At 26.4% G+C, this 15,944-nt stretch overlaps 1 protein-coding gene across 3 annotated transcripts in view; it reads left to right on the top strand.

The window, feature by feature from the left end:
- The window catches only part of Tomosyn (syntaxin-binding protein tomosyn), a 371,800-nt gene that overhangs the window by 171,901 nt on the left and 183,955 nt on the right, over nucleotides 1-15,944 (top strand). For all 3 annotated transcript variants that reach the window (XM_067269813.1, XM_067269812.1, XM_067269815.1), the window contains exons 9-10: nucleotides 4,167-4,242; nucleotides 9,160-9,314. In XM_067269813.1, the coding sequence (XP_067125914.1) occupies nucleotides 4,167-4,242; nucleotides 9,160-9,314 (231 nt within the window). The remainder of the gene's footprint in view (nucleotides 1-4,166; nucleotides 4,243-9,159; nucleotides 9,315-15,944) is intronic.

Genomic DNA, 15,944 nt, shown 5'->3' with positions numbered 1-15,944 from the left:
GGCTATTGTTATAGTATAAATAATAATTAACCATTTAAACTTGACAATGGAGATTACATAACTGTGAAGGAAGAAGAAATCTGTAGATATCTGGGATTTACCAGCCAAACTAACTGAATACAAAAAACTAAAAACAGAACTTATTAAACTATATTGCAACTGACTAAAATCAATACTAAAACACACTTAAACTCCAAAAACCTAATAAAAGCCATCAACACATATGCTATTCCACTACTCGCCTACTATTTTGGCACTGTAGTGGATAGAATCGCCCAGGTGAGCGATTCCCGCTGTTTGTAAGATAACGGAAACTTTCGTAATTCAAAATCATAGCTGTTACGGAAGAACCATTAGAGAAGATCTGTTGGGAAAGCCGTTGTGGTTGGAATCGACGATTGGCTGTCGGAGAATGGCCATTGGCCAGACTTTATGAAGACATCGAAGCTGATTGGCGGAGAATTTGAACGTCGGCTACTATATAAGAAGCAGTTTTCGGCAGGAAAAGGAGATCTATCTATCTCTCTTTGGGACCTTGCTGAAACCTGGTGTAAGTGGACTCCCGTTGGACTATCACGAACTCTTCCTGACTCAGAGGTGTTGCGAGTACTAAATCTGTTAGCAGAGGTCGTAAGGTGTCCTTCCGACGAACTTGTACGGAACATAGTCGGTTGTAACTTAGATTAGTGTATTGTGGATACCTAGTTGTAAACGTTATTTTGTATTTATTTTGTATGTTTGTCTCGTCAATATAAACGTTGTGTTTTGTCAATCCGACTGGTGTTATTTTGAACATTACTGGCACCATTCAGTGGACCAACACTAATCTTGAGGACCTAAACCATAAAACTCAAATAATACTCATTAAGTATAGCACCATTTTGATTATGCTAAGGCTTACTTTCTCATGCTGGGTGGGTGGCAGAGGTCTTATTGACATTAAAATTTTCCATCAGAAATATTATAGACAGACTCACTGCAAAGCTTCTAAACAACAATTATCATCACTACACTATAGAATTATCTAGGCTGATGATAACTGTAAAATTAAATCTAAGGAAAACCTAAAGTACAAAGAACATAAATGATCTTGTGAACATAAAGCAGTTTTTGTATTTTTGTACTATATGCTGTTTTTCCATTAAGCCCTCAATTATGAAAAATGGTATTACTGGTTTGTTAATATTTCAAATTTAAAAAAAAATAATGCATTCCTAAATCTAACAATAATCTGTTTTATTTTTTGTTAGAATTTAGGTGATCTTTGACATACACTGTAGTTATTTTCCTAAAAAGCATGACTTACAATAAAATAATATAAATTATACATTAGTTCCAGACCAACGTACATACATTATATCCAGACCAACTAAAATATTTGAATTTAAATGAAAGTATGTATGTTACAGTAAAAACCTGTTTTTAGTGAAAACGCATTTTAACTAGTTGAAACTAGTTTTTACTGGATGTCATTGTTAAAACTGGAATTTACTGCTAGTCAAAAATGAATTTGAGTTAAAACTAGTTTTAACTAGACAAAACGGGTTTTAACAAAATGGCTTAGTAAAAACAGTTTCGACCAAGTCATTCAGCTAACACATTCCTATAGTGTATGATGAATTTCGTATCGCTTTAACCCTTTTCCCCTGACATCTTGTTTACATTTATTTTGCGATCCCTCCTAAGGCAATATAGGTCAGTCAGGCGATATTATTTTAAAAGTTCACCAAAAATCAAATTATCATTATATCTATATGAAAACAATCACTTACATTTATTAATATCTTTAGTTTTAAATACGATATTTTTCAATACATTTTATTAGAAAAATTTATAAGAAAAAAAATAATATATATCAGAACTGACACATAAACTTGATAATTTGTAAGATTTTGTGAAAATTAACATTGTCTAGTTACATAGTTGTTTGCTGGCACTGAGCCAGAAAGACGTAGAATATTGTTTTTTACAATTCGATATAACACTTACGCATGTATGTTTATTCGTTGTGAAATTATCGCACATTATATGAAACGTTTGTTTGAAATCAAAATTTTATACTGCTATCAACTAATATAATGAATTATTATACTTTATTCACTTCATATCGAACGAGATTATATCTGTTCTTAATAAATTTTACAAAAATCGATATTTACCAAAGTAACGATGAATCGGTACCCTCGAAGTTTTGCTTAAAAAGCCAGAATATCGATCGATCGGTGTCTTCAGGAACAAAGGGTTAATTAATGTTAATAACACAGATGTGTGATTAATATTTTCAATAAATATCGTATTAAATAATACAAATGTTTTAATCCTAATTATCACTTTATTTATTTCCCCCAATCATATTTATGTAGCTAAAATTAGTTTTAACTAATGTTAAAAGTTAAAAAGTTAATGTTTGATTTTAGTTTTATCTAAAATCAAAACATGTACAACAGTAAATTCTAGTTTTAACTAGACAAAACGGGTTATAACAATGACATCCAGTAAAAACTAGTTTCAACTAGTTAAAACACGTTTTCACTAAAAATGGGTTTTTACTGTAACATGTATACATATGAATAGTATTTACCATTTATTTATTATTTACATTTTTATTTCACTTTATATTTTTTGAAATTTTGATTTATACTGCTATATAGCAAACAGTTAAGGCTATACAGCTTTGTAAAATTTGCTTGTTATATTAAATGTTTAAAACATACTTACTACTGTACATATTTTATATACAGTATATAATTAAGAATTTAAATACAGAAAAAGATTTGATGGAAAATATACCATTTGACCAGGAATGTAAATGTGTAAGTGTGAATGTATCTGATGTATATGTTCCTAATTAATGACTGATAAAACGTATGCAAATGACATGTCTAGGATCTTCTGTATATGATAACAAAGACAATATTTTTTTTTATTAGTCATGATGAAAAATATATGAATTTTGACCAAAAAACCAGAAAAATATTTTAGTCATTGTGAGAATGATAAATGAAATATTGCTAAAATTTTTCTTTTTGTTGTTATTTCTGTTGTCATAAATCAACTTTACAACTTCAGGAGACTGAATAACAAGTTTAAATACACAACGAAACCCATTTTATTTCTAGTGTGACTCTTTAGTATTATATTAACACAGTAATATGGTTTGTATATTTTGAATTGGATTTATACCAAATATGAATACAGAAAATCCTCATTAATTTGAACTCTGATAGTTCAAAATTCTGTTAGTTTGTAACTGTACTATCTGTCTTGGGCGGAGATGTAGAGATTTACATGTTGAAGAATTTGGCTAGCTTGAAATACGGGCTACTTAGAATTTTCAAGTGAAAATTTCATCTGAACTGTGATACGCATATGTTAACTCATTCATTTAGATCAAAGTGCCTCCATATTATAAGAGAACAATAGACTAAGAACAACTCTGATCTGGTCAGTATGGCTTTGCTTTTACAGTAACACATTTTTGGGTGTCACCTTACCCATGGACTACCCTTTTTTTTTTATCTTCTCATAAAATATGGTTGGGTTTCAGAATTGCAAGTTTGGGCTACAAGTATCAGATTGAGATATTTGTAGGGCTCTAGGCTATTAGATTTGTGCAACTCACTACTTTTTGGACCACTTTAAAGATAATTTGGGCTACATTTTGAGGAATTCAGTTTTACATTTTATAAAACCTACCTGGCAACCTTTGAGGTCCTCACTGGATACATGCTGTTTACCTGCAGTTAATTAATAATTAATAATAATGTAAATAAACAAAAGTATTCTGTATATGTAGTATATGTAGCTATATTCTGTTTACTTAATAAATTAATCAGTTATGTAGCATTTGGCACATTGTACAGAAATATGTAAATCTTGGATATTTTGAAACCCAATATTTTTAAATTGTGATTATTTTGTCCCTTGAATTTCAAACTAATGAGGATTTCCTGTATTAGTTCAAAATGCACAAATCTATTTGCACAAGCATATTATATATATTTATATATATATATATATAAATATTTGCCAAATTAGAATTTATCTAATATCAGTTTATTTTAATATGAATAATATGGAAATTGTCTAAATAAAATATTATTTTTCAATTTTAATATCATTCCATAATGTATTTTATGTGATTTGTCATTTTTTATTTCATGTAGCCAAACTTAACAAAGATGGTAAGCCTGAATTATGTAAAAGTATATACAAGGTAGAATGGAGAACAGTCCGAGGAGGGTAAGCATAAAATAAAAACAATTATGAAAAATAATGATGTAAAAAATAACAAACTTAGAATTAGAAATGAAAATTTCTACTTATTTCTATTGATCTCAGTTTAATCAGAAAACATATCATATATAAATTTATAAATTAAGATAACTATTGAAGTATAATATAGTTCATTAAAGTGTAAATGGATGCTTATTAATATACATTTAATTTTTTATTAAAGAAATTCAACAATCAATAATGATTATTTTAATAGAGACATAATAAGTTATTTATATTTGTAGAATTCATTTATTACATTCAGTTTTTAGAGTTTTTTCATTATCAGCATGTAATTACTCTTTAACCAGAGATGTCTCTAAATATCCATTAATTTTGTCCATTGTTGATTTAATTTTAATGAGTTAACGCAAATATACACAATCAAAAAGTTTTCACAAGAATCGACACAAACTAGTACAAATGGCTAGAAATAGAAAATTGTGCAACTTCAGCCATTTTTGTCCTCTGTATTCTAATGTCTACTACTACAAATGACTTAAATATAGTTTTGTTCAAAACTGCAAGTTAAAAGTTGCCTATGTCCCCTTATTATAGTAGTTCATGGTAATTTAGATTGAAAAGATGAGTTTTCTCTAGACAAAATGTTTGTAACACATGAAAGGAATGCTTTAGCAGAAAATACTGTAGAAAGCTTGAGTATTGAAAGACTGTGAGAGTTGCAGGAAAGATTGAAGATATGACTTGTATGACCAAGAACATGATAGAGGCAGCAAAGTCTTCAAGTGCAAAATATAATGCAGGCTTACAGAATTAGAGATGAAAATGAAAAAATTAAAATGAAAATCTTTCAGAAGACATAAAAATCTCAAAATCTGACGTTATTAATCAATGCCAAATGTTTGCCATAATGCATTGGGCTATTTTTGGCTACAATTAATAATTGAATTTTAAGTAATTTGTTACTAGAGGTACACATTCGGCACCATTGGCACCATTTCTCTTTGTGCCTTTCAGAAGTCACAAACAGAAAGTAAATACTTTAAAAGCTTTGCAAACAACTGGTTTTTTAACCAGTTGTTTGCGGAGTACTGCTATTGGAGTAACCGGTTTTTGTTAAACTGTTGCGGAGTACTCCAGTTGGAGTAAGTGTCAATTTTTTTTCATAATTAACTAGTTGGTGGCGATTTAAGCACTGATTGGCTTTTGTCTACATAGACTAAGTCTGTTTCAACGAATAAGATATTTGTTACCACCCGTATTTTTAAATTTAGGCACAAAGCTCCTCCATTCCATATTAAGTCTATGGGAGACCCTTCTTTTGTTCATTTGACAATAAAATCCTAGTTAGCATGCCCGTTAAGTTCTAATTGGTATATTATAGCTAAATGACTATCCTTTGACCAATAAGCATCGACTTGGGTTTGTGGGGTGGGAACTTTCTTGGAAAAAGTTATACCAACTTCGAGCTACATTGTCAGCTACAAACATAAACAAACAATTATAAATCGTTATTCTTATCTATTTTTAGCATGAATTTAATAAATTTTTATGTATATTTATCCTATTTAACAAATAAGCTTGTGTTTTAAACTATTCAGCCATAAATCTTTCAAAAAACAAAGTACTTCTGGTTATGGTGGTACTTCCGTAATACATAAGATATACATGTATAGTCGTTAATATAATAAAGTAATAATCGCTTATTATAGTCTACTATTAGTACAATCGTTTAAATAACATATAAATAGAATCAAATACACATCATCAATAATAAAAGTGTATTAACCTAGATTTAGAAAGGCCACCCCCCCACGCCGATCGGCATTATAATCTATAGGCCGTATTATTTCTCTACGTTGATTTAGAAAGCTGCAGTTTTTTTTATTTGACAGAAAATAGACATGTCTAAGTAACTTATGTAACAAATTAATGGAATATTTATAAAAAAACGATTTTTTAAAATATTTTAAAATCTTAAATTTTATTAATTTTTTTTAAACATACATAATATTATGAAGTTAACAGTCGTAAAGTGTAATATGTACGTGATAGAAAACTGAAAACAGATTATATCTACTACAATTCTTAAGCGAGATATCGCAAATTGAAAAACCACTTTAAAAACCACAAAACCTGTACGCAACAGCGGTGTTGTTTTGGATTATCGAGTGCGCAGCTGACAGGTTAATGAAAGTAGAACATTAAAAAAAAGTTTTGAAAAAAGTTTATCAGAACAAAGGAAAAGATTACAGAAAAAACTTAAAAAATTTTTAATGGAGCATCTCTAGCTTATATGTTATGATAGATATTTCATTATTTTCATTAGATATTACTGAAGAATTGGTAAATTTGCATGTATGTGATGTATAGTGGTTCTTTTGAGACTTTAAATAAAATATGATACTGAAATATTGTTATTTACTTAAAATTGTCCTATTATTTTTTCTTTTTTAATGTCAAATGGTTACTCGATTAGATTAGGCTATAACAATGCTGCTATTAATAATTAGATATTATGTAATTTGGCATAGAGATAGGTATTAGGTGTCATTTCTCTTACTTTTCCAGCTATCTTATATATAACAGGAAAAGTTGGCAATTGGTAAAAAAATGAACCCATAAGATTTTTACACTTTTGGAATTGGGACCTTGAAACATTGGGAAATACAAAATAATTTGGGGATTTGTTTTCTTTGTGTATGGATGTTTGTGTATGCATGGGGCATGATTTTGTTTACCCTCTTTGAAGCTCAATATGAGTAACTCTTGTGCTTTTTGTCAAAAATTTCTGAAATTTTTCATGGAGTTTTGTATATTAGGAGGATTGATGCTATTAAATTTTGGTAGTTAAAGGTTGATGGGGTGGGAAGATAAAGGGGTTGTGTCATATCTCAAGTAGGGTTGGACTTAATGACGATTTTACTTGTCATTAGTATTTATAATTTTTTTTATAAAACCCATCTTTACCCTCAAAATGAAGCTTTTTGCATTTTACAATAGTTAAAAACATAAAAAGTTTAATAAAATATCATAATAGATGGTGCTACACATGCAGTTTTAAATGTTGCTGGAAAGTTAAGCAACTTTTTGCTGGATTTTTTAAATTTAATTAAATTACTATTTAAAAATTAATTTAGAAGGTTCTAAAAGACATACTTTTTTTGTTCTTAGTCAGTGGGAGCATCTAATATTAAAAATAAATTAGATTAACATGTAATGCCATAAATGAACATTGTTATTGTGTTTTATTCTTTTAATTGTTAAATTTTATAATCAAATATAATCACTGATCACAATGATTAGTGCAATGATAAGCAGTAACATTTATTCATTATTCTCTGTTGTACTACTTCTGAAAATATTGAATAACTAATAGTTTTTAAAAAAAGAATATTTGTTATTTTGAATCATTGCAAATAATGGGTACAAGAATAAGATAGTTAATATTTGCATATCACTACTCCAGAGTAACTTGAAAAATATGTTTGTGCAATTTTCATCTAGTAAAAATAATAATGACCTACATCAAAATATTAAAGTTCTTAGCTGTCTTAGATGTTAATGCTATTTTATTTGATGGAAACTGCTCAGACATTTCAAGTTACTCCAGATCAAAGAAAAATGTGTTTAAGTTTGAATCTCTTTCAAAATGTCCAAATGGAACTATAGGTACACCTTGAGTTACGTCGTTCTTGATTATATGTCGTTTGTCAAAAAAGTATATGGAAAAATAAAAATCAAGTTTAAGTCATTTTATTCGACATCACCTCCGTCTGCCACAAATATTGAAGTCATAATATCACTAGAAAAGCATTAAAAGCACATAAAATCATATTAAAATATGTACATTTACACTAAATGTTAATATAATCATCATAAATCCTAGAGAACGAAACATGAAAACATCCGTAGTTTCTGAGTTGTCGTCTTATTTAGTGGTCTTTAAGTACTCATTATTGGCATTTTCCACCGTAGTTAGACTAATGTCATAACTACACAAGAAAATTCGACTTATGTCGCCTCTTCTAGAACTAATTACCGACATGAGGTGAGGTATACCTGTACATATTTGAGAAACTTTTCAGTTTTTGAAAAGCAATTCACATAATAATTTGAGAGTAGCCTCCCAAGCATTGAACTAGTGTTAATTAATTTTTTAAGATAATAAGATAAATGAAAATTAATTGAAATACCTTAAAATTTTTTAAAATATACAGGCATTCCCACTTAACATCAATAGTCCATTTCCAAAAATCGAACATTCTGCAGGAAAACTTGTTTCCTGCAGAATGTTTTCCTGCATTTCTTAAAACAAGTTTTAAGAAATACAAACAAAAATATACAATAAAAGACAGAATAAATTACAATACATTCTTAACACTGTCTCTAGCACATTTGCAAATTGGAAAATTGATTGACTGTCCTTAATGATGTCATGAAAGTTTAAGTTTTCTGCTAAAGGAGTTGGTATGATATGACAGTATGATGCCTTTGTCTCAGCTATATTTGAAACCAATTCCATTTTTGACAGTTAGTTGTTTTAAATTGTCTGTATATGATTATAATAATCAAAATAATTGTATTCAGAATGTAGCTTGAGACATTTTCTTATGTTGTTTTGTAAAATATGTTGTATTGAATTTTTTGCAATATAACTATAAACTTTTAATATAACATCAATAGAAAAATGTTGTATTAAGAGATGCATGTGTTCTATGAAGTTTGGGTATTAAAAATTAAAAGATATTTTGTCAGGAAGATTTTAAGCAGGGGATGCCTGTATTTAATTTATTTATAAATTAAAATTATTAATATGGACATTATTAAAATTATTACATATAATTTTAATCATTTCCATTATAATTATGTAATATTTACATGTTTTATTATCAAAATTTTATTAGGTTTGTATTCTTTCAGTGATTCATTTGTTATATTTTCTGGAGGATTACCATACGATAGGACAGGGCAATCACCAAGTTTAACAATTATCCATGGGAAAGTAACAACGGTATTAGAAATGGAACATTCTATCATTGATTTTATTACATTATGTGAAACACCTTGGCAAAGTGGTAAGAATCAGTATCACATAAATATTTAATGATGATAAAAATTAATATTCACTTCAATGACAAAGTTATTGGCTAAAAGATAGAAAAACACCAAAAATGATAAAATATGCAAAAACTGAAGAAAGGTATGAAATTTTCCTGATTTGTTTTCAAAAGTGTCCATTTCTATCATATTCACTAATTTGATTTTACATAAACAATTTGGTGTATGAAAGTTTCATGTTCTTATTTCATTAAGAAAATATACTGATTTTTTTTTTAATTTACTAAATTAAACTATTTTTTTTAAGCATACAATTCTAAATTGCCTAATGATAAAATTTAAATTATAATGATTTATTTTTTAAGGATTTTAAATTCAAGTTTTAACTATTATTATTAATTTGTCATTTTCTTTTTAATAGAGATTTTTTATGTTTATATTTTATTAAGCCAATATGTAATGATTTAAATGAAATATACAAAAATAAATATATTTTAAAATAAAAAGCCTGTTTATAAATTAAATAATTAGATAACTCTGTTAATAACAAAATAATAACCAATGTATCAGTTGCAATATATAAATTATATAAGATACGAAAAACCAAGATTCAGATCAAAAGAATTCACATAATTTTGAATGAATTTAAAGCATTTAAATATCTGGCCAGAGAATTTATATTAACAGATGGCATTTTTTTAATATGATACAGCTAGTATTCTATTTGTTGTTTTGATTTTTTCTTAACAAGGAGATATACTTTATAGAAAAGGATTTAGAATTTGGTATTGATTTAAAAAAGTCAGTTGTTTGTAAAATTATCATTAAAGTTGACAAATTTTGAATTAATTTAAAGTAATTCAGACTTATAATAATGATTCAATCATTCATTTTTTTGAATCAGTTTTAATTATATTCATAAGTGAATAATTTTATCATAACTAAATGAAGTACCTAATATTTTTTAATTATTTGAAAATGTAAATGTCAAAGGATATGAAAATTAATTTTATATTACCTAAATAAAAATAAAAGTTATTTATATTTAATTTATTTATAAAATATGCCAATTTAAGACAATAATATATTAGCATATTCATAGCAATTAAAAATTTAAGTTTTACACTTTTATAAATTATAATTAAAATGAAAAATTTTATTTATATATGATTGCAAAAAATAATGGTATATTATCCTACAAATATAATCATTTCTTCAATGTTGATGTATGTTAAGCTAAAAAATAAATTTATAAAATGATTAAGCAAAAATTTATAAAATTGTTTAGGGTTCATCATGAAGAATGTAGATCTACACATACTTCATTATGAAATTTCTTTGTGGAGATATCTAGCTTTTTCTATGGAAAAATGTGAGTATTCGGCTATACAGTGCAGTCAAAGATATGCTTGGCAAAATAGGGTCTTAATTTATTTTCTAGTACTGCTTTGTATGTAGTTGTTATTGATGTAGTCATCTCATAAGTTGCTAATAAATTATTGAAGAAATATTTATGAAATATCTACATAAAACATTTTTCATGATCAAATTTATCAATAAAATATTTTTTGTGAAAAAAGTTGCAATATTTCCCATTTAATAATATGTTTAAAATTATATTTGTTTACATTAAGAATTATATCTAAAAATAAATAAGATATTAACAGAATTTAGTTTACATTGTAAATGAAACAATAATGTTTAAGTAATAAATATTCAAAAGAAATAACTGATAAAGACATAAATTACCTACAAAAGTACCAATGATTCTGTTTACATTTACAATGACCAGTGGTTTTTGTCTAGTCAACTATTTTAATTTTTATACATGCATCAGTCATTCTCTTCATTTTATAATCTTAGTTACTGATGAGTTGATAAATTGAAACAAAATTCAGTACAAATAAATAAATGTGAAATATTAAGACACCCGACTTTTCAAAATGGTTTTCACTTGATTCTTCCTTATCAACATGTAAATATAATTATTTAATATCATGTATTAATGTGTTATTTACTATACATCAATTTACTAGTTAGAAACTTTAAAATAGTTAATTAAACAGAAAATATCCTTTTATGATTTCAGCATTAATTTAATTAAAAATACATTTTTAACTATTTCATAAGCCATCAATTTATTTCAAGAACACAGAATATAACACTAAGTTGAGTTATAACTAGAGATGAGTGAATATAATTTTTCTTGAATTCAAATATTAACCAGATCTCAAATATTCTAATACCCAAAATACTTATATAACTTTTTTAGTTAAGTTGACTAAGGTAATTAATACTTTATTTAATATTTATTATTTAGCTATTTACTTAAATGTATTAATAAAGTAAAACAAAATGTGTAGAAGAAAAGCAATTTAGTAAATTTTAACAAATGGAACTTCAAACTTTTAATTTCATTTTAACTTTTAAAGTAACTTTTTCAGGTACTCTTATCTCAGTTATAATAGATTAATAAATAATTGTTTTTATCCTCATTTACCACAATTTTTAGTTTATAATTATTAAGAAAACAAGAATTTGAAAACATTTAAGATATAGTCTGTTTGTTTTTATGTTACAAATTAAACCAGAGATGCTGAAGATAAGCTGTCAGCATGCAGTGGAAGATACAAGTGGATATTAATGACACAAATAGATTTTAATTTATTTGTTTGAACTTCAAATGTTTTTGAAAACATTTACATAGTTTATTAGATCAACTGCAATAACACAATCATCATGCAAATGTTAATAAAAGGTACATACTACTAAAATTCTAAATTTATGAGTTAGTCCCCTTTTAGGTACTTTTGGATCTGCCACTCTGATTATACATATGGCATGATATTGGAGGTATTTATAGTATTCAAATTTATTTTTATCAATGTAATATCTGAGATCTGAAATCTTGAATAATTTCTAGTATTTGCAGATAGTATTTGCTCATCTCTAGTTGTAACCTAATGATGGCTTCTAACATAAGTTGAAATTTTCAGTTTTTCAGTAAAATTAATTTTGGATTCATAAATGATTTTTCTCTATATTGCCATACTTTTAATTTTGTATTTTGTAATAGAAAAGATGAAAATAAAAGAACTCTGTAATTATCAATTTACATATGTATATGTTGTATTAATATATATTACATTATATCTAATGAAATAGATATTGTTTCATTTGAAACCTGACAGTTTCTTCAGTCTTTTTATAATTATAGCATATTAGCATATTTAGTATCAACATAGGAAAAAAATTATATTATTAAATATTTCTGTATTATTTTAAATATACATTAAAATGAATAATACTATTAAATACATTTTTTGCTGTTTTAATATTGTAATTGGAAAAATACATTTACAGTTTATATATTTGTGTGCTTGTTAATTCCAAAACAAACCAATTCTCAAATTATATTCCAAATTTATACTAATAATTTAAAAAATTAATTTTTAAATTACTTCAGAAATATCTAGAAGAAAAGATTGCCAGAATTGTGGATTCAGTTTTCATTCTTAACCAACTTTTCTTCCAGATTTTTGAAAATTACTTATATAAGATTAAAATTAGTTTTTATTTATTAATATTTACCCAAGATAGTGAAATATTTATCTTTAGATCAAATTGTAGTAATAACTTAATTAAAAATAGTATAATTATATTCTGAAAATTAGTTTATATTTGGATATCAACTTTATTATAATCTGAGCTATTACTGTAGGCTTTGTTTTTTTTTTCAGTCTGAAAATGTTTTTATCAATTTTCTTGATTAGCAAAAAATTTTCATTAATAAAAATATAAACTAATTCATATCTTCAGATCTACTAATCATACCACCCAGCAAAGTATTTGCTGTAAAAATTATTGTTAAACTACAAATAAATAGGAAAAATAAAGAAGCAAATATATTGATTTACATAAAATTTATTAATATAAGTCTTATAAAATTTCTCAGTATACAACATATTTGTAGATAGAAATGAATACCTTTGCAATTAGATATTCACTTCTGCATGCAAATAAGTTGATGACATTTAATTGAATGCTGCTTTTTTTATTTCTTTCTCATCTACCTATAAGATATCAACTGGATGCCATTTTATTCAAAAGAAATGATGTCTGCTTTTCTGACTAAAATTTAATTTGCAATAATCTTTCCATTAATAATATAAAATTAAAAAAATAGTCAGAAATCAATGAATATTAAAAACATTCAAAATCAATGAAAGAATGTCATCTCAAGAATTTATTTTTAGAAGCATTTTTATACTGGACAGGGATAAGTTCAATAGCCAGAATAGCAGGGAGGAGCACTACTATAGTCTTCATGCCTATAAGTTTTGCACTGGATGGAGACCTGTTGCAGTAAAATAGTGAACTTTGCAGTTACAAACAACAGAGTTATGACTAAGCGAACATGGAAAATTTGGTGAATTTTTCCTCTGGAATAAAGAAACAAGATATTTATAGCATGGTAGGATGTAATAATTCTTACAGTAATAACACAGATAGTATTTTTTATTTTTTCCAAATGAAAAATGACCCAATTAAAAAAATGGCCTGGATTAATGCTGTACAGAGGCTTTATTTTTATTTGTCCACCTTTATTAATTATAAAAGCATTCCTATGTCTTTATGAACATTTTATTTCCAATAAACAATAACATCTGTCACTGTTTCTAATAATACCATCTGGAGAATAGCATAGCCATGATATTTCTGGGCAATGCACTCTTTATTGACTAGATATCTGAAGATTTTTCTATCAGTATACTCTATCGGGATCAGCTGGAGCTTTGTATTGGTTTGTTTTCCTATATCTTTTTCTTGTTCCAAAAATGTAGCTAAGCCTTGTTCCTTGTTTGTATTCCAATATACTGCCATTAAGTTAATGTGTTTGTGTTGATTCTTTCAGTCTATGTCCTATGTTGATAGCAAGTCTTGCATGTACTTTTTATTTTGCAATAAACATTAAAGAGATTTTTTAAATTTTTCATTACTATTATTTTTTTAAATAAAACACATGTTTTTATAAAAATGTATTGGTACAAATACATTTTTATATTAACTTTCCTTTGGGCAACTTACTTGTAATGGAATTTTTATGAATATTTTGGGTACATTATGAAAATATTTTGAATATTTTCATAATTCATAATTTTATGAATATTTTGGGAAACATTATGAAAATAGCCTGTTTATTTTAATTTTTCCCTGTTCTAATGGATTTTCTATAAAAAGACATTCTCAAAAATGACAAAGTAATATTATTTCTTAAAACTATGTCCATTGCACCTATGTAAGTACATATGTTTGTAATTACGTTTTTCAGATTTCTATCGCAAGAGAATGCTTTACCATAGTGTCATCTGATTTAGTCAGGAAGCATGTGGGAAGAGTGAAATTAGATACATTTTCACTTTTAATTATTTTAAATGAAATAACACAGTAAAATAGATACAATAAAACTAAATACACTTCAAAAAGATGTGTAATTGCATTTGAGTTACATAAATGTAATTCATATGCAGTTGCCTTAACAAATTTGAAATACATTTGTCTTAGTATATTCTGTATATATAGAATAGATAAATAATTTTACATAATAATACTTTTATGATGGAGAAAAGAATAAAAAATGGTCTGGATAGTAGTGGTTAAGAATAATAATTTCAAATAAATAAAAGTTACATATTCTTTAAAAGCTAATTGATAGTTTTGTTCATAACTAATTCTATTATTTAATATAAAATAGAGGAATATGTTAAATTAATTTCTAAATAGTAAAAAAGAATTTTTTGTTTAAGGAATTAAAAGCTATTGGCTTTCTTCAGTAACACATCACACAAGGAACAGTTCTTGATATAGTTTATAAAAACTATATCAACAACTACTTCTTGTGTAATGTGTTACTGAAGAAAACCAATAGCTTTTAATTCTTTAAAGTCTACAAAACCAGTAACAAAAACCTAATTAAATTTTTTGTCTTAAGATATTTTACAAAAATTATCATTCATGAAATTTTTAATGTTTTTAAGTTTTGCTGACTCATGACCACTCTATGGATAGAGTTCCTTAACTATCTTCAATTGTCAGTCAAGTGAGTAGCTGTGTTCAATGTTTAACCAAAGGCAAATAAAAGCTATAGTTATCTCATTATTATATGATATCTACAGATATTTTTATTGTATTTATCATATTGCCATTTTACTTCTCTTATGTTTGCTTTTGATCATTCTAAATATGGTCTTTTTCTTGTGTTTATTCTCTTTGCAAGGTGTGTCAAATTTGACTTTTTAAAGAAAAATTTAACCCAAATCTGTTTAAGACAAGATTAAACTTATCAAATAATAACAACTTAAAGCCCGATGAGTATATAATAAATCACCAAATGATCGCCTAAATATCAGGCTACTATATGGCTACTTAAATGATTGATACAAAGTAATTTGTTACTAGAGGTAGATGTTAGGCACCATCTCTTAAGAAAATTAATAATTATGATTAAATAAATAAATTATTAAATAAAATTTAGAACCTTCTGGAATAAAAGAACTGACCCAGGACGGGACTTGAACCCACAACCTCCACTTGCTGTGCAGTGCGCTTGCCAGGAGGCTACGGGTTCAAGCCCCATCTTGGGTCAG

Source organism: Centruroides vittatus, unplaced genomic scaffold (assembly GCF_030686945.1).
Source record: "Centruroides vittatus isolate TY-2023 unplaced genomic scaffold, ASM3068694v2 contig_357, whole genome shotgun sequence".
Taxonomy (NCBI): Eukaryota; Metazoa; Arthropoda; class Arachnida; order Scorpiones; family Buthidae; genus Centruroides; species Centruroides vittatus.
This window is presented reverse-complemented; position numbering and strand designations above follow the sequence as displayed.